Genomic DNA, 24,708 nt, shown 5'->3' on the forward strand with positions numbered 1-24,708 from the left:
CTTATTAATCAAAAGAAGACTAATTTTTGTAGAATGAATTGTTCTAGTACTGATAGTGTCACATGGTTGTTTGTTATCTGTCAGCTTCATACCACATCTGTGTGGAGCTTGGATTAGGCATTGCAATGCTCTTCGCTTGTTGTACTGTATGAAACTTTAGATCAGACTCATTTTTTACTGCCTACATCACGAACATTAGACTTTTGACGGGCATTCATACCAGCCTTTCCCTCTTTAACTGTACTTAAATCTCTTCTTCCTTTGATATCAGGGTGCTACCTTACTTGTATTATGATAGCCGCAGTATAGTTAGCCTTGCCAGTTGTGTGTATATGTTGTTTCTTCCCTATTTGTCTTTTTTACTCAACATGTTTGACACCCTTCTTTTGTGGAAATTTATTTCATTCTTTCCCCTCAAAATAAAAAAAAAAAAATATTAATTAGTTATATCTTCATACAATTTGTTTGGATCTTTAAAGATTTCCTCCCAAAAAATAACTTAATATAAAAGAGAAATTAATTGAAAATACAAAGGAAAAAGCACAAATATTACATTTATAGAACAGTAATTAAATAATGAGGTTCTAAAAAATCTATAAAAGAAAGAGATTTCTCAGGTTTGTCATTCAGAAACCCAGTAAAAACATTCTGTTTATTTACTAAGAGTGAATAAGTCTTAGGAAAGTTTTCCACAGACCCATCCCTTTATGTAATCGAACAATTTAAAATGCAAAAGCTGAAGCCATTTTAATCACTGGTTTCTGTAGATACTGAATTTAAACAATGTTCAGTGCGGCTTGACTCTGTGTTATATGTATTATTGACTAATGATTATAGCTTTCAGTGCCAGTCCAATAATTTATTAAAAAATCAAAAAAATCTGTCTTATCAAAAATTTGGTTCAATTCAAATTAAAAGTAATAATTTATTTGTAAACTATTGATGATAACTTTATATCGCAAATGTTTATTTTTTAGAAAAATATATGTAAACTAATTAAGATTTATAGATTTAGGATGAACCAGATGTGTTTGTTTTTATTTTGAGCATTCTGTGGCTGGATATATTACAGGGTTGAGGATAATTGAAAATAATCAAATTGTGTCAGGTCTAAAGGAAATTTAATTTAATAACAAAATTAATCATAATTCTTGTTGTATTTAAATATGATAAAAACTATGGGATAAGAAAAATACTGGATCATTTTTATATTTTAATTTTTAAATACTTATGAAATTTTTTACTAAGACAGTGATGCAGTAAACTTATCTCTTATAATTGTTTTACCACATTAATTTACTTTTATTTAGTATAATTTTATAAATTTGAGTTGTAAATAAAAACATTATGTTTTACTTTTTAACAGAATTAGCTTGTAATTGCTAATAATATTGTACTACATGATTGTTTGATTATTATAAAAACAATTTTTTTACTATTACTACTATCACAATATTTCCTTACGGTGTGTTTCATTTGTAATGAATCATATTTCACTTCCCATTTTTCTCTATCTCGTAAATGCGCACTCTTGTATGTTTTATCCCTGAGCTAATCTTCTCTGGCTTTTTCATTAAGGTAGGTCCATGACACTATTGTTCATTTTCTTATATTTTATTTTTCTCTTAACTATTAACATTTTCTTCTTATTGAAGATAAAGTGCCATGATATTCATCATTGATTCTCTTGTTAACAACTTTCATTGTTTGCAGGAATACTTATTTGTTGATTGGTCTTTCATCAATTATTTATTGCCGTGTTTCTTTGTTTTTTACCTTGTCTATCCATTGGCAAGCACAATTTATATTAAAAGTAATAAAATAAAATGTTACTTCCTATTATTTTTTAAGGATGTCAGCTTATGGATTTAACTTGATAAAACTGTTCATATTTTCTTCTAACAAGGCAGTATTGTTAGAAGAAAATATGAATTTTTCAATCTATATTTTTACAAAGAAGTAAAATATCAGTGATTTAATAGATGAAAAATTAAAAATATTCCCAATATATTATAAAATAGTAACTGTTCACAATTAATTAAATAACAGTTACACCTATTGTACATGTATGTAAGCTTGTAAGTAGATTGTAAGATATTTTAAAAGTTTCCTTTATAGCCGATACGCTTGAATTTAGCTGTGGTCTGTGGTTCCTGGTTTGTGAACTGACTGTGAACATGGTAGCCATTCTAGATTAAACAGACAAAGATGTATTTTTAATTAGAGCTCGATAAAAGCTAGTGGTTAGTTACACTGAAGTGAGAAACTGATATGATTAAAAGTTAACGTATGGTTAGGCGTCGATCTTTTGGCTCTCACTTAGGAAGGCAAGGTTTAACCTCAGTAACTTAGAGCGCGCGCACGAACACACACACACACACACACACACACACACACAGAGAGAGAGAGAGAGAGAATGTTAAATTATGTATAGTTAAACAATAATTTGATGCACACTGTACATATAAAAATTCATCACAATGTGACAATAAAATCTAAGCAGCTAAAAAATAATATATATTGTATTCATTGTGCATAAATAACATTCCCTAGATTAACTGGTTCCAAAATTATGCTCTATGAATGGAAACCTTCCTATGAGGGAAGGTATTGTATTATTTGGCTTGTAATTTTTTGATTACAAAATTGTGCATTTCATATTCACATATATTAATTAAAGCATTCATTTTAATCATAGTAATCTGGAAGATCAATAAATACCTAAACATATAAATACCATTATTCATTCTTTTCTTTTTTTTAAGACACCTACCTATTCCATATTAAGAAGATACCTATTCTGATTTTAGATTTCTTTCTGTTTTTGTTATTTTCCCATTCTTCTCTTTAATACTGGTATTTTGTTTAATATCACTCAGCTTTTTTTTGGAAGTCTATTGCCATCAGTGTTCTATTAAATGAATCGACAATTTTTTTATTCTTTCTGTAATAAATGTTTAAAACTGTAAAACTTTGTCAGACATCTGAGATTTGAATTCTGGCTCTCTCAGTACATCCTTTTACATATTTGAAAAACTAGAACCTTGACTATGTGGTATGGAGTTGTGCCTTTCTTCATTGATCAGGTTTCTGAAATGTTTATAAGAAAGTTATATTGCCATAATCTGTAAATGTGTGGATTTTTGGATCCATCTTAAACAGTAAATATAAGAAAAATAATTCAGTGTAATGTATTTGATTTTTGCTCCGTATCACTGGATCTGTGTGTTGATTAAGACTTGTCTTATTCCTTTACTCTTGCAGCATGCATTGCTGCTCCACCCCTACCTTTTTGCATGAAACAACTCTTTCCGTTTACACCTTGTTCTATTTTAATTCATTTAAGATAATGTTAATGATGTTTATCGGTTCTTGTCTTTGCACATATTTCCTCTTAGACAAAAATAAAGAGTCCAGAGCACTTATAACAGGGTGGGGTATATGTACATGTTTATGTTATTGCGTATAACTCTCTTGATGTACACACAGATACATTAGTTAATTTTCACACATCTCTGTTTTAAAGGGAACTTACTTGAACTGTGATCTATTGTGTTATTTACTTTAACGGTAATCTATTTATAAATATTAACACTATTTAATATTAATAATGTTAAATGTTTGTGTTATTATTTTAGTGTTTACTAATGAGTATGTAACTATGGATTTACCATGTGTTTCGAAATGAAGATCGGGGTTTTAAAGTTATGTAGTATTTATTAAGTTTTAGTTACATTGATATATTACACGTGCAATGAAAAAGCAACTCAGACAGTCCTTCTTATAAGTGTTCAATGTGAGCACCATTTGTCACACAGCACACATCCAGTCGATAGAAGAGTTCATCCCATACTTTAATCACCAAGTCTGAAGTAATTGATGCGACAGCTGCTTCAATTCTGTCTCAAGTCGAGTAAGTCAGCCAGTAATGGGGACACATACACTTGATCTTTTATAAACCCCAAACAAAAAAAGCATATGGGGTCAGATCAGGCGAATGTGGAAGCCATGGCAAACAAGCCCTGTCATCTGGTTCCTGGCGACCAATCCAATGGTCAGGGAGAATTTCATTTAACCAATCATATACAGTATTATGCCACCAAGGAGGCGCACCGTCTTGTTGCTAAATAAAGTTCTGTGGTTTGTATTGCAGTTTAGGAAAAAGCCATAGTTGTAGCATATGGAGATAGTTCATTCCAGACACACTTGCTTCCACAAAAATAACGGCCCATAAACTTGCCAAAAACATTCAGTTTTGGGGAGTCTTGTTTACACTGCAATATTTTGTGAGAATTTTCTGATCCCAGATATGCATATTATGAGTGTTTACTTTTTCGTTAACATGAAATGTTGATTCATTTCTGAACATGAACGATAAAGAAAGTCTTTACCATCGCGGTGCATCATTTCATTTGCAATTCTAGCACACAAACCATAATCTGTAGACTTAAGAGCTTGTGCATAGCTAAAACTGTTTGAGTTGTTTTTTCATTTCATGTGTAACTAATCAGTGTACGTGAAACTTGAGAAATATTACATAGCTTTAAAACCCTGATATTCATTTTGAAACATATGGTAGTTTAACTACCTATATTTCATGCGTTCACATGTACACACTATATATATATAAGTAATGTGTGTGCATGAATACATGAAAAAAATGTATTTATATTTTTTTTTGTATATATGTACATATACATTCACACCTGCGTATAATTCCTGAGCTGCTGTACCTGTAACAGTGTATTGTTTTCATATTAAAAGGATATATACTATATTTATATGAACTGCTTTATTTTTAAATCTGTGTAGTTCTGCTACCTTGCAAAAGTCTTGACACTTATACTTTCCATCTTAAAACTTTTTCCACCTTTAAAAATTTTACTTTGTGGAAACAACGCAACACTCTAATTCACTCATTTTTTAACTTCTTGTATCAGTATTTTTCTGTACTAATACTTAACTTTTATTATTTCTTACCTTTATGAATAAATTTTATTTTTTATAAATTTTTGACTTCTTAATTTTTTATAAAACTGATACAGTTTAATTTTAGTTGTATTTTTTATAATTTTAATTGTAGTATGAATAATATTTTTTATTTTGTTTTAAGATTGCATTTATGTTTATTTGACTTTAATTATATAAAATAAGTATACAATTTAGCTTATAACAATATTAACAAAACAAAACCAACAGAAATTTGTGGTTCGTTTACACTGTACAATTAGATCAACCATTGAACTAAGTAACTGAAAGAAGTAATTTTTTTTTGATAATATGTAAATTAATTTTTTTATGTACTTCATTTTTATTTAAGATATTGACTTATAAAAGAATGTTGATCCAATTACACTTCAGCACTTGGTTTGTTGAGCTGAAATTGGACCTTCCCTGAGAAATTGTTGTTAATTTAACTTCATTTAACAAAGTACATTAGTTATCGATATCTTTTTTAAAGTAGCTATACGTTTTTTACTGGATTTGAACCTGGATCTTGTAGCATTACAGAACAGTCATAGTTGGTGATAATGTTGACTACTCTTTGAACAATTCAAACTGATTGCAATAGATACAGCATCATTATGGTCATCTTTTTTTTAAATTGCTTATTTACCTCAATTTTTTTTAATCCCAGAAATCACCATATACAATTAAAAAGATTATAGCATGCATCCGTGCATACTTTATCATGTCAGTTGTAAAATCTACGTCATAAAAACATTCTTCAACCAGATTGTATGCAAGTTTGTTCTTGTATGAAACATCCTCTTCAACCATGTTCTAAAAATGATTGTTTTTACGATAAAAAATACTAACATTTTAATTGCTTTTGAAATAAAGTTATGATTTTATTGCTAGTATTATTTACTTATTTAATTATATCAATTTTAATATTTACTGTTAAAAACTGCTTACATATTTTAGAGTTAATCCAAAAATATTAAATACTCCCATATAGTGAATAACTCCCATTTAGTGAGCTGTATAAACTGCATCAAATAATGCAGTTTAATTTAAATATTGTATTTATAAGGTGAAATGTTCACACATTATTAAATAAAACTCCTTAATTCCAGACAAATGTAATAGTTTATTGTAGTTTTTAGATCATTTTTCCATGAATTGTATAGCAAAAGACAGTTTAACAAAAATTCTGTGTAAAAGTAAGAAAATATTGATTAAGCTTGTATATCTTTATATTCATTTAAGAATTCTCAACTTTTCATTCAAGGAAAGATTTAAAATGCATTACTTTAATGATTTTTAGTATTTGATAGTATTAAATTACAGTTTAAAACAATATTTTGATTAGAATTATTAGTATTGACTTTTGTCATAATAATTAATAGAACATATCTCTGGTAATATTTAAGTTTTGTTTTTACTGGTAATTGTTTGAAGTACGGTTGCCAAATAATTATTTGCCCTTTTTAATTATTTTTATGTATTTTTGTTTCAGCGTGACCGAAAGGATAGAAAACTGTATTCTGATGACTGGGCACTTGGAGATGAGGAAATTGAAGGCAGGCGGTCATTTAGTCTACAGGATAAATTGGAAAACGAGAGATTTTCTCAATGTTTTGCCAAAGAAATGCAAGGATCAGGTATGCAGCTTAGTTTATTTACATTTTTTTTGGCCTCTCAGGACAGAATAGGCCTTGTCCTCCTGAATAATATGCCTCCAGTCATTCCTAACATGTCTTCCTCCAGCCAGCCTTTATAACACTTAGAACAAGACATGGTCATGATATTATTTTCCCACTATTATATTTCTGGATTATCCCCTTCTTCTTTCTTATCTTATTCTGTTCCTTCTAAATCATTTTCTCCTACTCATGGATACCTTGAAAGATGAATGATATTTCTCATAGATAGTTTTTGTGAACTTAGACTGAATATACAGCTCAACCAACCGCTGTTAAATTTTGCATTCTGTAATATTCCTGTAATGCTTTCAGTACCTAAAAACTATATGTATTGTCACTATATATATTATTGCTATATCTATTTTACGTGCAGAAATGGAATGACAGTTAATTTTTGGTAGAATTCTCTGTTGTTTTTGGGATTCAGAAATCTGGCTTTAAAAAATGTTCACTTCAGTGATTAGGCTTATTGTGCAGCCATTGTACAGGAAACAAGAGTTCTTGAGCCGGTCTATAGGCAGCTCCCTGTCAAATACCAAGGTTGCACTGTCTCTTCAGGTCCTGGCATCTGTGGCATGGAGAACCTACCAGGGTTAGATCTGTGTCCATAAGAAATGAAATCGGAAAAAAAGGATCTAGTATAATGAGAGGAGTGGATAGCAGGAAAGGACATTTAGCCATGTGGGTAGATTAGGGTGGTTTACAGTTTTTAAGGACCACTATGATATGTTTGCTGTGTTTTGGTATAATTTAGTGGTGATTTAATTTAGTCCTATAGCCAAACCATTTACACACATTATGTTCAGTGCTTTCGTGGTCCCACTGGTACAGAACAAACATTTTTTTTTTATAAAAAAAGCTTTCTTCTTAAAAAATATTTTAAATTACTCATGTGATTGGTTATGCAAATTGATGTTCGTATGCATTGTTGGTTTTTTGTGTTATGTTTTACAAAATATATTGCAATATAAAACCTAATTATGTTGCAATTAGATGTTTGCAAATATACAGCGTGTGTCAAAATTAATATCAGCATTTTAAAGTTATGTAATATTTCTCAAGTTTCACATACATTGATTAATTATATATTAAATGAAAGAGCAACTCAGACAGTTTTAGCTGTGCATAAGCTCATAAACTGTTCCCTGTACCTTCCGCTTAAAAGCCCTAGTAGCAAAGATGGCGACCCCCCCACCACCATCTGAAAACATTCTGTATTTTGCAGTTTACAAAGTGTGATTCTGTAATTGCCGTTCAACATGCATTCTGTTTAAAGTTCTGTGATGATCCTCCAAGTGACAGTAACAATCGTAGGTGGTATAAACAATATGAAACCACTGGCTGTATTTGTAAAGGGAAGAGTACAGGACAATAGAGTGTGTCCAAAGACAATGTTGAATGTGTAAGATAATCTTTTGTGCATAGTCATAGGAAATCTTCCCTCAACTGCAATTACAACCGCTAAAATTTCTTTGGCCTAAGATGGTACACATCCTCACTGGCATGATGCTGTATGCGATTGGTTGAATGATATTCTTCCCGACTGCTAGATCGGTCACTAAGGACCAGATCACAGGGCTTTTTTGCCGTGGCCTCCACGATCACCCAATCTGACCTTGTGCAATTTTTTTCTTTGGGATTTATAAAGGATCAAATGCATGTGCCACTGTTACCAGCTGACTTAGTCGACTTGAGACGCAGGATTGAAGCTGCTGTCACATCAATTACTCCAGACTTGGTGATTAAAGTATTAGATGAACTCTCCTATCGGCTGGATGGTGTACCATGTGACAAATGGTGCTCACATTGAACACTTGTAAGAAAACCTGTTTGAGTGTTGGACTTTCATTTCATATATAATTTATCAATGTAAGTAAAACTTAATAAATATAAAATAATTTTTAAACCCTAATAATCATTTTGAAACACAATATATTGATTTTTTTTTTTTTCTCCACGGGTAGTTCGTCAAGGACAATGCAGATGTCATTTCTTTTTTCTTCCAGATGTTCTTCATTCTTTCAAACATTCATTCTATGAGTATTAGAAAAATCTTTTTGCGAAGAAAGTTTATTATAAAAAAAAAATTTGTTCTTTACCAATGGGTCCATGAAAGCATTGAACATAATGTGTTTAAATTGTTTTATCAATAGGGTTAGATTAAATCACTAAATTACACCAAAACAGAGAAATATTTAGAAATTTTATGTATAATCATTTCTTTATATATATATATATATATATATATATTTATTTATTTATTTATTAATTACATAATTTTATATCTGTAGGTTTTTGGTATAATATATTTCATTATTTTATTTTTGAATATAGCGTGGTATTTATGGTAATCAGCTAAAGAATGTTAATAAAAACATGTTAGATTTTACCAAAAGTGAAAATCATAGTATTATTATTATTTTTAATTCTGTTTATCCTCAGTAGCAAATAGGTATTAATAGTTGGTTAAAAACTTATTTCTAAAAATATATTATGAAATATTTCAAACAGGAGAGTCACAAGCTTTTGAAGAAAAAATTTTTTCTAACACTTCCGACTTATAATTATTCTAATTTATTAAAAAATATATGAAAAATGTGGAAATAAAATAAGTTAGGTTGATCGTAATTAAAACAAAATGTTGAAATGTTTCACATGATGTATTACCATAGCCAGATGTACTAGTATATGACCTGAGTTATTCATGCTAGGCTCATTTACATGGCATGTGTGTCCCATAAACACTAAAGATAAGCATACTTATCGTTACAGTATTTATGAGCCCCATGATGTATTTGGATCGGGTGATCACAATACTTTTTATTCCAGAGAGAGACCCTGCTACAGAAATAAAACATTATGTCAGTGTTCAAACATCGGTTAGGTAATCTATATTTTATGTAAATCATATATTACAATCACAAATTTTAATCTTTGTAAAATGAGAAGGTGTTGCTCAAAATTGGATTTAAGCAAGAACAGAGTGTGTTTGTAGAGGTTTGATGATCTGGTACAGAAAGCAGTGAATTATATCAAAGGCATTTAATTGTGTATTACAAGGATTTTTTCCATAATAAACTGTAACGTGATTCTCGTGTTGTGTGTGTCAATTCAGCATTTACAACATACAATCTACATGCACTCTATAGTGTTTACACTTTATCTACATCACATATTTGTATACCCTACCGGTGAAAGTTGTGAAACATATGGCATATCATTGCTCGCAACAAGTAGATGTAGCTGTTTAATATAAAAATATATATAGCACATTTTTATATAATGTATATTTCAGCTATGTAGTTACTACAGCTTTTGTAATAATTAAATATACTTGTTAATTTTAATGCTTCTATGATTGTGCTAATTAATGTATTTATTTTATGTTTACAGATTTTAATTTAGCTTACTTACAGCGACATGGATTCAACACACCGCTTTTATTTAAAGAGAAAACTGGGCTGGGATTGCAAGTACCTAGCGCAAATTTTACTGTTAATGATGTCCGTATGTGTGTTGGTGAGTATATAAAATTAATTTTCATTATTAAGATCATCATTTCTAATGTGTTGTATATTAATTCTAAGTCATAATCTTTCAGTTTTTATGAATATTATCCAGTCCTCTTGAATTTATGTCTCTTAATATTGTTTTTTAATTGTCTTCAGTCGTTTGACTGGTTTACTGCAGCTTTCCAAGATTCCCAATCAAGTGCCAGTTGTTTCATGTTTGTATGCCTTCTACATCCTATATCCCTAACAATTTGTTTTACATATTCCAAACGTTACCTGCCTTCAGATTTTTTCCCTTCTACCTGTCCCTCCAATATCAAAGCGACTATTCCAGGATGCCTTAAGATGTGGCCTATAAGTTTGTCTCTTCTTTTAACTATTTTTCCAAATGCTTCTTTCTTCATCAATTTGCCATGACATCTCTTCATTTTTCACTTTATCCATCCATCTGATCTTTAACATTCTTCTATAGCACTGCATTTCAAAAGCTTCTAATCTTTTCTTCTCAAGTACTCTGATCATCCATCCAAGTTTCACTTCCATATAAAGCGATGCTCCAGACATATACTTTCAAAAATGTTTTCCTGTTGTCTAAATTAATTTTTGATGTAAACAAATTATATTTCTGACTGAAAGCTCATTTTGCCTGTGCTATTTGACATTTTATGTCGCTTCTGCTTCATCCATCTTTAGTAATCCCAAATAACAAAATTCTTCTACTCCCATAATCTTTTTTCTTCCTATTTTTATATTCAGTGGTTTACCTAAGTTATTTCTAATACATTTCATTACTGTCGTTTTGTTCTTGTTTATGTGTATGCGGTAGTTCTTGCATAGGACTTCATACATGCCATTCATTGTTTCTTTTAAATAATTTTTACTTTCACTTAGAATTACTATATCATCAGCAATTCATAGCATCTTTATCTTTTCACCTTACACTGTTACTCCGGATCTAAATTGTTCTTTAACATCATTAACTCCTAGTTCTATGTAAAGATTAAAAAGTAACAGGGATAGGGAACATCCTTGTCAGACTCCTGTTTTTATTAGGGCTTCTTTCTTATGCTCTTCAATTATTGCTGTTTGGTTCCTGTAAATGTTAGCAATTGTTCTTGTATCTCTATACTTGAACCCTAAATTTTTTAAATTGCTGAACATTTTATTCCAGTCTACGTTATCAAATCCCTTTTCTAAGTCTATAAATGCCATGTATGTTGGTTTGCTTTTTTTTTATCTTCCTTCTACTATTAATCTGAGCACTAAAATTGCTTCCCTTGTCCCTATACTTTTCCTGAAACCAATATGTCCTTCTCTTAACACTTCTTCCATTCTCCTCTCAATTCTTCTGTACAGAATTCTAGTTAAGATTTTTGATGCATGAGTAGTTAAGCTAATTGTTCTGTACTCTTCACATCTATCTGATTCTACTTTCTTTGATATCATGACATAACCCACTTTTTGAAGTCTAATGGAACTTTCCCTTTTTAATAAATATGTCACACCAGTTTGTATATACTTCCTCACCTGCACTGCACAGTAATTCTGCAGGTATCCCATCTATCATAGGAGCCTTTCTGCCATTCAAATCTTTTAGTGTTCTATTAAATTCAGATCTCAGTATTGTATCTCCCTTTTCATCCTCTTTAACTTCCTCTTCTTTCTCTATAACACCAGTTTCTAATTCCTCCGTATAACTGTTCAATTTATATCACCCACCTATTGGCCTTTTCTTTCGTAGTATAAATTGGTGTACCATCTTTATTTAACACATTATTTGATTTTAACTTATGTACCCCAAAATTTTCCTTAACTTTCCTGTATGCTCCGTCTATTTTACCAATGTTCATTTCTCTTTCCACTTCTGAACACTTTTCTTTAATCCACTCTTCTTTCACCAGTTTGCACTTCCTGTTTATAGCATTTCTTAACTGCCTATAGTTCCTTTTACTTTCTTCATCACTATCATTCTTATATTTTCTACGTTCATCCATCAGCTGCAATATATCGTTGGAAACCCAAGGTTTTCTACCAGTTCTCTTTATTCCGCCTAAGTTTGCTTCTGCTGATTTAAGAATTTCCTTTTTAACATTCTCCCATTCTTCTTCTACATTTTCTACCTTATCTTTTTTTCTCAGACCTCTTGCGATGTCCTCAAAAATCTTCTTTACCTCCTCTTCCTCAAGCTTCTCTAAATTCCACCGATTCATCTGACACCTTTTCTTCAGGTTTTTTAAACCCCAATCTACATTTCATTATCACTAAATTATGGTCGCTATCAATGTCTGCTCCTGAATATGCTTTGCAGTTGACGAGTTGATTTCTAAATCTTGTTTAACCATGATATAATCTATCTGATACCTTGCAGTATCGCCCAGCTTTTTTCATGTATATATTCTTCTATTATGATTTTTAAACAGGGTGTTTGTAATTACTAAACTGTACTTCATGCAAAACTGAATAAGTCGGTCCCCTCTTTCATTCCTTTTTCCCAGCCCATACTCACCCACAGTATTTCCTTCCTTGCCTTTTCCGATGCTTGCATTCCAGTCTCCAACTATTATTAAATTTTCATCCCCTTTTATGTGTTTAATTGCTTCGTCAATTTCTTTGTATATACTCTCTACCTCATCATCATTATTATGGGCACTTGCAGGCATATAGATGTTAACAATCTTTGTCGGCTTAGGCTTTGGATTTTATCCTTATTACAATGATTAATACTCTACTCTCTCCCTTATCTTCTTGTTCATTATGAAACCTACTCCTTCCTGCCCTTTATTTGATGCTGAGTTAATTATTCTAAATTCACCAGACAAAAAATCATTTTCCTCTTCCCACTGAATATCGTTAATTCCTACTACATCTACATTTAACCTATCCATTTCACTCTTTAAATTTTGTAACGTATCAGCCTATTTTAAACTTATAACATTCCATGCTATGACTTGTAAAACGTTATTTTTTAATTTTCTGGTGACCCCTTTTTTAGTAGTCCCCATCCGTAGATCCAAATGGGGGACTAGTTTACCAAGAAAGACGCCTCCATCTTTGTTACATGAAAATACAGAGAACTACATTTTCTTGGAAAAATAACACCTGTAGTTTTCCATTGCTCTTAGCTTCGCAGTACTCATAAGATGGAGTGATGTTCATATGGTCATTTAATTTCTCCAAACCTGTGCCCTTAACAACTACTGAAAGAGCTGCTGCCCTTTCAGGAATCATTCTTTTGTCTGGCTCTCAACAGGTACCTCTCCAATATGGTTGCACCTTTGATCCAGCTACTTTGTATCACTGAGCACTCAAGCTCCCTCACCATCATCTCGATTCCCCCCCGAGGGGAGAAGATCCCACCTCGTAGCGTGTCCGGTCGCTACACCACCCCCTCCGTTCCTAGCCAGCAGTGGCTTTAACGGAGGATTTCTTCTCGCCCTCAAACTGATTGCGCACCACAGCTTACAGTTCAGGCCCCGCAGAGATGCCACCGATGCAGATGCCCCAAGGGACATCTACATCGGTAAAAATTCACCCCGAGATAGATTTACATGTTTATACCTCCAGAATGAAGACAACGGACACCTGCAGCTACCACGTCGCCCTCAAGAACTAAGCTAGGAAACCTAACCGCGGAAAGAAGACCCCGCGCCTAGATCCTACTATAAAGAGCCACTTTCTGAATGTCTCAGATCCGCACTAACAACCTCAACAATAAACTTCCCACTAAAGTTTATTGTTGAACTTATAGTGGGACAATAAACTTTAACTTATAGTGGGACAATAAACTAATTTCGATGAACTATAATCATCGAATAGTTCATCGAAATTTAGACCTAGTTCCCTTAAGAACCCCCGCTTAATACTCTAAATGAGTTTCTGTCTGACTCCGTTCCGGTCCGCCCGGGAGAGGAGAATCAACGCCTACTCCCGTACAGCGCCATCGCGGAGTCCCGCGTGACATTCACCATCTTTCGCAACCGCCGCCAAGACTCCCCTGCATACCAGCAAAGCAGCACCCAGGGAAGCCCCACCGACAGTAAATTAGCTCATTAATGCCCTCGTCGGAGCGCGACCGCACCCACCGGGCAAGAATACTCCCGCCCGCCGACAACAGCCGCAACTCCGCCGACAGCCTGATTCAACGCATACCACCAATACATCTAACCGAGGCACGCTGCCTAAGCGCCTACCTTCGGCCAGTGAACTGCCCAGGCGGTCCCTAGCCACCCAGGTTCCTATCACCTACTAGATCCCTTCGGCGGTCCTGCTCAGGGCGAGGAAGCGAAGGAAGCCAGCAACTATTTTCCACTCTCTACGAGTCCTCCAGTTGACTCGTAGATCCAAAACAGAGTTTACTCTCTCGAGTTCCCTAATAACTCTGGTACGTTCAGCTTCGTACCAGGGACATATGTAGACGACTTGGTCCACAGTGTCATCGACCCTACAGTCCGGACAGAAGCCGGAATCAACCAACCTAAACTTAGCCAATTTGTCCCTAAATGCACCATGTCCTGAGAGGAACTGAGTGGTATGCCGATTGAGGGATACCCAGCTAATCGCTCGCAGCTCTCTAACATCGGGGAATATACCATGCGTATAACAACCTGTCAGAGAAGTGTTCCACCTACCTTGCCAAGAGTCGAAACCTTGGTCTTCGATCTCACGCATACGCCCAGTAGTAAGAAGGCCAGCCTTCCTAGCAACATACCGCTGGCTACGTTCCGTAGCCGAAATATCCGCAGGTTTGATGCCTGCGATCACAGTCACTGCCTCTCGCGAGACAGTCCTGTAACCACCGACAACCGCTAACAGAAGAAGACGCTGGGCTCGTAAAATAATGTCCCTATAGCATTGGTGTTGTAAACGATGAGCCCAGACGGGCGCAGCATACAACATAATGGCCTCACAGACGCCTTTATAAAGAATCCGCATGATAAGGAAATTCAACCCCCAATCGGGATGGACCACTCTACGGACGCCGAAGAAAGCATCAACTGCCTTCTTCGCCACATACTGAAGGTGCTCCTTGAAGAGAAGCCTCTCATCAAGGATAACACCCAGATACTTCTGAAGAGTGACATACCTAATAGAACGACCGTCCATCACAACCCGCGGATGGCGAGTTGCAGCTAAACGGCCCTTCAAAAACATCATAGTGGTTTTCTCCGGACTGAAAACCATCTTATGCTGAAGACTCCACAACCGCAAAACCCTACATGCCTGTGCCGCTCTAAGCTCGATCTCAGCACGCGAATTACCCTCAACCAGCAGCAGCCCATCGTCGGCATAAGCCACGACGTGACAGCCACCAGGCTCCCTCACCATCAGCAAGGTCTCATGATTCATAGAGGAAGTCTTTTAATACAGCTATTTTTAACCACACTATTAAAGTCTGGTGTAAATTAAGAGCAGCCAATTTTTAATGTCATATTCCTTTAGGTTGCAATACTGTCTTGGCACATTACCTGAAGTTAAACACCAGTTCATCTTCAGTAACAAATTGGCCTCTGTAATATAAATCTGGAAAGTTGTATCGCTAGTGATTTTATTAATATTTTTCTCTTTTTCTAATTAAATTTATTTTAACTTTTTCTTTTTCTTCTGTTCTCTCTTATATAGTGTTTTTTTTTTACTTCTGCACCAATCAAAGTCAGTTCCGGCTACCATTATTGTTATAGATCGTCTATTTTGTTGGAACATTCCTATATGCAATAAAATTAGAACAGTAAACAAGTGAAATGTTTGACATGCTTGATTTATTTTTTGTAAAGTTTTCTTGATATTAGAATTTGAAACTAGGATCCCAAAAATGACAGATTAGATAACCGGTCACTGGGTATCTCTAAAAGTTATAGTAATACCTTGGAATGCATACATTTTCACAAAGAGATAAGTTAAAGAAAACCGTAATAATTAGTTTGGCAGCACCATCTATCATGTGTTGGTATCACATTGAATCTAAACTATAATTAGACTTTTCTAATTTTTAATTGCCATAAAAGTATTGATTAGTTATTGCACTTTCTAGTGATAAGATTAAATATACAGATCATCTTTCCAAATTGTACACCTGACCCATATCTATGTTAATTGTGGGTAAAATTATAAATTAGCTTCTCTAAGAAGAAGAAGAAGAAGAAGAAGAAGACTGGAACAGTTCTTTGAGACCTTGTTCATTTGTTTTTCTTTAATTGTTAATGGTACATTTATTGTTATTTGTTTTGTTAATGGTACTAAGTATGAAGAAAATATAACTTCAAATTTCACAGTAACATCTTCATAATTATTTTAACTTCAATGATTTCTGAAAATGATTAATTGTTTTTTCAATGTTTTCTGGAAATAATTATTGTTTCTTGTTGCTTTCAACAATTATTTTGTTCAAGATCCTTTGTTTTAAGTATGAAAATTATGAATCCTTAAAAATAAAAAATTGGTCTGTAGTAGTTTTATTCTCTAAAATAAAGGCTTTAATTTATTTTATACTATTAAATCATTTAGAAATCTCAGTACTGATGATTGTATAGGCAGATTATATGTTTAGGCTCACTAATCTTTCAAAATTTGACTATTTTTTTCTTAATTTGCATTTATGTTTAATATTTTAATACTTAATACATTTTAATACATTTAATACCTATAATAAAAATAAAATATCAATAGAACGTAAAATAAATTATTAGACCATTCATACTGATGAGTATGTGCAAGCTTTTGGTGTATTCTTGTATGTAAATTATTGAAATAAAAATGAAAGCGCCCCTTTGATATTAGTTTTTGTACTACTGAAGTCAGTACAAAATATTTATGAAATTTTGATCATGTAATACAATAAAATTTTTTATCACGTTTGTGTTAGGTAATTCTCTTGTCTTGAGTTCAAAAGTAGAAAATGTAAATTTCAAAAGAATCCTTACTTCTTAATTCATTCTATTTTATTAAATTGTGTGTTTCTGGATATTAAATTCATCTTGTTAATTATTTAGCTTTTTATCATAGAGCAGTTAAATTATAGGCCTTACTATAAAGCTTAAAGTTTCATTTTTATCGATATATTTAATGTTCACTTTTTTACGATGGTACATTAAAATTGTCTGTGTACTTTAGAGTTCTTCTTAAATCCAAATGATTCTGATGAATCTGATTAAAAAAACTTTTTGTAAAAATTGCTCTCATAATTTATTAATGGAACAAGTGTTCCATCTTCTTCTGTCTAATCTGAAGATTTCTTCTAAATAAATATGTTTACAGATGAACATTTGTATAAGAAAGTAGCTGAAGTTTTATTCTTGTTACAATAAAACAACAGCTAAATTTTTCGACTTGGTTGAGGTAACTAACTTGCTAAGCTGAAGAAATAATAATAAATGTTAAAAAATTATTATACCAGTCAGTAAAATCTATGTGAGAAAAATGTTCCATACAAGTTTCAGCTGTTTGGGCTTGTAAACTATTTTTTGTTAATGTACTTTCAGTGACAGAACCAGAAAAGCTTATTTTACTGGGAGAATGTAAAATTATTCATGATTTCAAAAACATATTACAAATTTCTTTGACTTATTCTAGTAGTTTTTTTTATGTATCTCAAGTAAGTAAATATGAATTGACTTACTTATCCTGGTCAGTTGGTGATTAATGTTTTACAGACATCGCATAATTTCATTCAGAGTTACCATAATTTACCATAATTTTTCTTTCCTGTCGTCCTTAAAATGGTACAGCCATCCTTAAAATTAACATGTAAAGAGGCATATATTTGTATTCTTTATTAATTTCATTAATTACTATGACATAAAATCTGAATAGTATGAAGAAAAACTTAAATCCTGTATGAATGCAAGTTATTTTATCAATAAATTCTGTTGGTAGCTTATATGAGTACTTTTTCTGAGTTTAGGTTCTCGTAGACAACTTGATGTCATGGATGTTAACACACAAAAGAACTGCGAGATGTCCATGAAAGAATGGCAGAGATATTATGAAGATCCTGAAAAAGACAAATTACTTAATGTTATATCTTTGGAATTCAGCCATACAAAACTAGAAAATTATGTTCAGTCACCTGCTCTTGTTCGTCAAATAGATTGGGTTGATTGTGTTTGGCCCAGACATTTGAAAGAAGCTCAGACTGAGTCTACAAATGCTATAGATGAAATGATGTATCCAAAAGTACAAAAGTATTGTTTAATGTCTGTAAAAGGTTGTTATACTGACTTTCATATAGATTTTGGTGGAACATCAGTTTGGTATCATATACTTAAAGGTAGCAAGGTACGTTCAAAAACTCAGTTCTTTTTTTGTTTGCATGACTTTCAAGATTAGAAATTTATATGAGTTATTTCTGTAATTTTTATTATTAATTTATTAATAATAATTTGTTATTTTTATTATTAATTTTATTTTATGTCATGAAATGTCCTTTAATGTAATATTAATATTCGTTTTGAAAATGTGTTAACAATAGTGGCCAAACTGAAACTTTATCAGAAGTATGGTTAATACTGAAGTGGTCATGGCTGGCATAGTTGCATGATACAAGATTAATTAAGATACTATCCATTCTGCTCAAATGAGGCATGTTCCTGCAGGAATTTCATTATTTAAATATATGTAACTCATTAAATGAGTTACTTATATTAAATTGATTCTTTTTAAAATTTAAAATATTCATTGTAAAATTTAAATCTATTGTCTTAGCAAAATCATATTCATGACAATGATGTTAGTGCAAGTACCTTCTCCAGTGTTTTTTGTACTGCAATTTTTTATATTAGACCTACTGATTAAATCTGTTAAAATCTCTATATTTCATAAAAATCTGTAGTTCCTAATAAATATTTATTTTTTAGATTGTTTTCCATATGACGTATGTAACATTGTTTTTTATTTTATTGAATTAGGTGCAAGATATCTGTGTATTTTGCAGTATTCCTGAATGTTATGTGCAAGTTGCCTGTAATTATAAAATATCTAATGTCAAAAATCCAGAGAGTGCATTCAAAAATAGCATGCTTTAAAAATTTGTAAATAAGTGATGATGATATTAATAAAGAGAAAAAAACATACCTCATAAAAGTTGTTAACATTGTAGGTAAATGTACAGTTGAAGAGTGAATGTTTGAAAATTTTCAAATGATAAATTATTGGATTGAGTTAGGAATAATGAAAGAATATTATATATAAAACAATAATAATTAATGGAGTTTGTATCATTAATCTTACTTTTTAAAAATATAACTACCCTCTTAGCAGTATATTCTTACTTTTTAAAAATATAAATGCCCTCTTGGCAGTATATTCTATAAATTATGAACATGCATTCCAGCATGTTTGTTATTTTTGGTTTTGATTTTCTCAGTGATTTATTTTTTTAAATTTTTCATTCAATCTTCATTTCTTTTCATAAATCTTTGTGTTTAAGTAGCTGCCAGAAATGTAATAAATCAACACTCTATTTAAATTTGAAAATCTTGATGTCCAATTGATGTTTCCATTCCGAGAAATTAATCATGGAAACATTATTAATTTATTATACATAGATATTCCTTTAGTATTTAATTTAGCTAACACCGTTTTACTGGAATCATTCTTTTTCTTTAAAAGTCATTCAACAGTGGAATTTTTTTGATCTTATCACTGCACACTAATTAGCTGTAACTGTTATCATTTCATTGCAAATCCAGAATCATCATTACACTTCAACCATTTGGTTTTCACAGTGTACAAGGTTGTTGATGTTCAAGATAATTTGTCTGATTACCAGTATCTGCAGTTTTCTTTGGTAACATAGTACATTAAATGGAAATTAATTTCATCTGACAATTAAACTGTCTTAACATTTGTGGATTACACATACAGCCAAATAACAGCTGAATGAATTTTCTACAAAAATTAAGGCTCCGGTCGATCATTCAGCAGAATTTTCTAAACAATTTGAATTTTGTCTGAGAAAAAAGAGAGATTATGATGGAGTATATGCTTTACTGTTCTGTATGATATGTTGATTGATAATGAATGTGGTGTTGTACTTTTCATCAAGGGCTTGTTAAATCGCAATATTTTATCTGTTTGGTGTTTCAGGAGTCAGAACAGTTTGTAAAGGGCTGACAAAAGTGTAAAATACACTTCTGCTCATTTGAAATCTTTTACACTGCCTTAAAATAACTTCCATGGAGTACACGCTAAAGCACATTAGATTTTCTACAGAATTTTCTTTGAATATGTATGACTAATTTTTCACTTATTGAATGCCACAATAACATCAGACAGATATGATGTTTACTGTTTTCCTTGACTACTGATAAGTCAACTGCTTGCAATGTATAATATAGTTTGGTGTATTTCTATTTGCTTCTCTTTCCAATTACTATAATGATCATATAGGTCAATTTAAGAATAATCATCTTTTCATGTTGAACTCATTATAAGTAATTTAAATATGAGTAGGGATAAAAGCATGGCCAAAAGAGATACTCTTAATTGTAAACCCAAGTTTATTACAAACATATAGACTTTTCTACTATTCTTATTTAAATATTAAGTAGTCTTGATTACAAGTTCAGAAATGTGAACTTATAACAACATTAGGGTTAAGTATTTGAGTAGGAAGATATTGAAACTATAATCAGTAATTAAGATTTATTTTGAAAATGTGATTTTATTGGGAAAAATATAATCTATACACTTATGTATTTCACAGGTATTTTGGTTGATACCTCCAACAGAGCACAATATTCAGTTGTATGAACAGTGGGTATTGTCAGGTAAACAAGGTGATGTCTTCTTTGGTGATACAGTTGAACGTTGTGGCAGAGTAACATTAACTGCTGGAAATACATTCTTTATACCTACTGGTTGGATTCATGCTGTGTTTACTCCGAAAGATTCACTTGTTTTTGGTGGTAACTTTCTACACTCATATGGAATCGATAAACAATTAAGAATCGCTCAAGTGGAGGATACTACACATGTAAGTTGTTTTTACATTATTTGTTCTTTTTATTATCTACCTCTTTGTTTTATAAGTAAATTAATTAAATTAAATTTGATGGTTAAATTTCTTAAAAATACCTTCATACAGCCCGGTTACATTTTTAAGAAATGTTAAATGATCAGTGTATTGTCTAATGTTTCTCCCTGCTGATTAAGGCAGTTTATATAACATACAGGTTCATGAAAAATAGGTCTGCATTAATTTTTTGCTTTACATTTTCTGCCCTAGACTTTCTTAGTATTACTAAGCATATAAAGCTTGAGGCACAAGTAGTAGCAGTGAGGTTTTTTTTTATATATTATTATTCATTTGCTGTAGAGCCAGTCCCTGTGATTGAAAAAATTGAAATGTCAGTTGTAGGACTGAATGGGTTCAACTTTTTGATAAATTGTGGTTGAAATGTGATTTTTTTATGGACTTAGTATGCAGTGTGTAACAGAATGTATTAATATAATCATACACTCTAACTGCAGTTAATGCATTTTTATGAAAATCACAATTGACAGATCGCATACCCAAAATATGTAATATATTCCGATAACAAAAAAATGCTTTCATTAAATTAAAAGCAATAAAATAAAATTACATGACAAAGCTTATCATTTTTTGATAGGTACATATGTCTGTTATAAAAAATAATACAATAAGTACCACTAACAATGTTAGTAATTCGTTTACTTGCATAAAATGCTTATTTTTTGGTTTTTATTTAATCTATAATGATCCTAAATGTGAAGATATTGAAACTCTAAGTAATGAATGCATTCAAAATTGCAGTGTGCTTTACAAATTAATATTGAAGATGCTTTATATATATAATAATGTCTTAATATTTTTAAATCACATAAAAGCTTACATAATTCTTTTTAAAAAAATCACAGCAGAAAACACAAAAATATCTTAAAAGTAAATGATACAGCATGATTAACATAGACGAAAAAATTATTTCATTTCATTATTGCTGAATCGAACTACATTTAAAATATTTTTTATATTTTTTATTGTTACACATTTTAGCTATTTGTAATGGTAATATTAGAATTGATAGTATAACATACAGTCAGTTATCATATAAGGTTTTTATTTATTGTTAGCTTCAGCTGAGTTGATCACTTTAAACAGGATAAATATAAAGCAGTTCCTTTAGTAAAAAATATCACTATTAAAAAAAAAAATTAATCTTGTACATTAAATTCTTAAATGACAAAACCACAAACAATGAGATACAAGTGTATTCAGCTCAGTAAGTAAACAGTTCTTGGAATCATTTCTTACTTTTCTCAGTGTAACTTGTACGGGAATCTTGTGTTCTGATACATGATTACACTAATCTAACATGTGGTTTGTATCTTGCCTATAACCATTGTTGTTTACAGCAGTAACATATCATGTGGTTTGTTATAATGGTTGGCTAAATTCAAGCTGATGATTCAGATGGTTAATATTAGCTTTTTTCATTTGAACTATTATTTCAGAGGCTCTAAATTAATTAATAAGAAGCACAGTAAGAACTGTTACTATGTAAAAAAAAAAAAAAATTGAAGTTTAAAAGCATTATTATATTATGTTTTTCAAGGTATCTGACTAATGGTTTTGATTGCTTATTTACTGTCAGTTGTAAATATTAAAAACATTTAAAATATAACATATTTTAATTGTACAGCAACTGTTGGTTCATACAAAATTTATTTTTTACATATTATTTTAATTTTGGGTCTGATAATATTCTTGTAGTTATTCAAAATTTCTAACGCAGTTCTGTCTGATTCCATTATTTTATTTTATATTTAGTGATTTTTATAAGTTCGTATTTTTGGGTAACATAATAAATAATTGTAAATAATAACAATAACCTTAAATATAGTAGACAAATAGCTAAAAGTGTAGTTGGTCATTAATGCAGAAAAAATGCACCTATAGTTGTTTAAATTATGAATACTAATATTAAAAAAAATAAACAGTAATCCCCACTTCTCAAGTGTAATCTTTGATGGGGAATAACAGCACTGTTATGTATAATATATATATATATATATATATAGACCTAGACCTAGAAAAGGCAATCGGTAACGTAGACTGGAATAAAATATTCAGCATTTTAAAAAAAATTAGGGTTCAAATACAGAGATAGAACGATTGCTAACATTTACAGGAACCAAACAGCACAATATAATTGAAGAACATAAGAAAGAAGCCGTAATAAGAAAGGGAGTCTGACAAGGATGTTCTCTATCCCCGTTACTTTTTAATCTTTACATAGAACTAGCAGTTAATGATATTAAAGAACAATTTAGATCTGGAGTAACAGTACAAGGTGAAAAGATAAAGATGCTACGATTTGCTGATGATATAGTAATTCTATCCAAGACTAAAAGGATTGAGAAGGAACAATGAACGACATGAATGAAGTCCTACGTAAGAACTACCGCATGAAAATAAACAAGAACAAAACGAAACTAATGAAATGTAGTAGAAATAATGAAGATGGACCACTGAATGTAAAAATAGGAAGAGAAAAGATTATGGAGGTAGAAGAATTTTGTTATTTGGGAAGTAGAATTACTAAAGATGGACGAAGCAGGAGTGATATAAAATGCCGAATAGCACAGGCGAAATGAACCTTCAGTCAGAAATATAATTTATTTACATAAAAAATTAATTTAAACGTTAGGAAAAGATTTTTGAAAGTATATGTTTGGAGTGTAGCTTTATATGGAAGTGAAAATTGGACGATCGGAGTATCTGAGAAGAAAAATTAGAAGCTTTTGAAATGTGGTGCTATAGGAGAATGTTAAAAATCAGATGGGTGGATAAAGTGACAAATGAAGAGGTGTTGTCGCAATCAATGAAGAAAGAAGCATTTGGAAAATATAGTTAAAAGAAGAGACAGACGTATAGGCCACATATTAAGGCATCCTGATAAAGTCACTTTAATATTGGAGGGACAGGTAGAAGGAAAAAATTATGCAGGCAGACAACGTTTGGAATACATAAAACAAATTTTTAGGGATGTAGGATGTAGGGGGTATACCGAAATGAAATGATTAGCACTAGATAGGGAATCTTGGAGAGCTGCATCAAACCAGTCAAATGACTGAAGACAAAAAAAATATATATATATTACATATTATAGTAATAATTTTATCTGAAATCTCTATTGCTGTTCTTTTTATTGATTTCTGTTTTAAAAGTATTGTTCTGATGCATTTTAACCCTTAACTGGTCGTGTCAGGTCTGTATGACCCGAGACACTATTTTATATTTAAAGTTTAATATTTGCCTCAATGGTATTAGGTTGGCAAGCCGCTAATCTCCTATCGTAATCCGTTCTATCAGTTAGTATCCAGCTTCCCTTAGTTTGTGTAATATAAGTAATAAAAATAAGCTATTTGACCCAACACAACCAGTTGTGTTACACTATTTCAAGAGATTTTCTTAAAAATTTAGGCCACATTTTAGTACAATATTTACTTGTTAATAGGTATCTCACTCCGGGAAACCCAAAAAAACTTGAACAAAATAAAAATATATTTTATAGAACATGACATTACTG

General features: G+C 31.4%; 1 protein-coding gene across 7 annotated transcripts in view; it reads left to right on the plus strand.

Moving 5' to 3' along the window:
* The window catches only part of Kdm2 (Lysine demethylase 2), a 211,671-nt gene that overhangs the window by 134,449 nt on the left and 52,514 nt on the right, over positions 1 to 24,708 (plus strand). For all 7 annotated transcript variants that reach the window (XR_012756137.1, XM_075363503.1, XM_075363504.1 and 4 more), the window contains exons 2-5: positions 6,464 to 6,608; positions 10,044 to 10,169; positions 18,060 to 18,433; positions 20,862 to 21,131. Coding sequence is in view for 6 of the 7 variants with exons in the window: in XM_075363503.1 (XP_075219618.1) it covers positions 6,464 to 6,608; positions 10,044 to 10,169; positions 18,060 to 18,433; positions 20,862 to 21,131 (915 nt within the window). In the remaining variant the exon portion in view is untranslated. The remainder of the gene's footprint in view (positions 1 to 6,463; positions 6,609 to 10,043; positions 10,170 to 18,059; positions 18,434 to 20,861; positions 21,132 to 24,708) is intronic.

This window comes from Lycorma delicatula, chromosome 4, assembly GCF_047948215.1.
Source record: "Lycorma delicatula isolate Av1 chromosome 4, ASM4794821v1, whole genome shotgun sequence".
Lineage (NCBI taxonomy): Eukaryota > Metazoa > Arthropoda > Insecta > Hemiptera > Fulgoridae > Lycorma > Lycorma delicatula.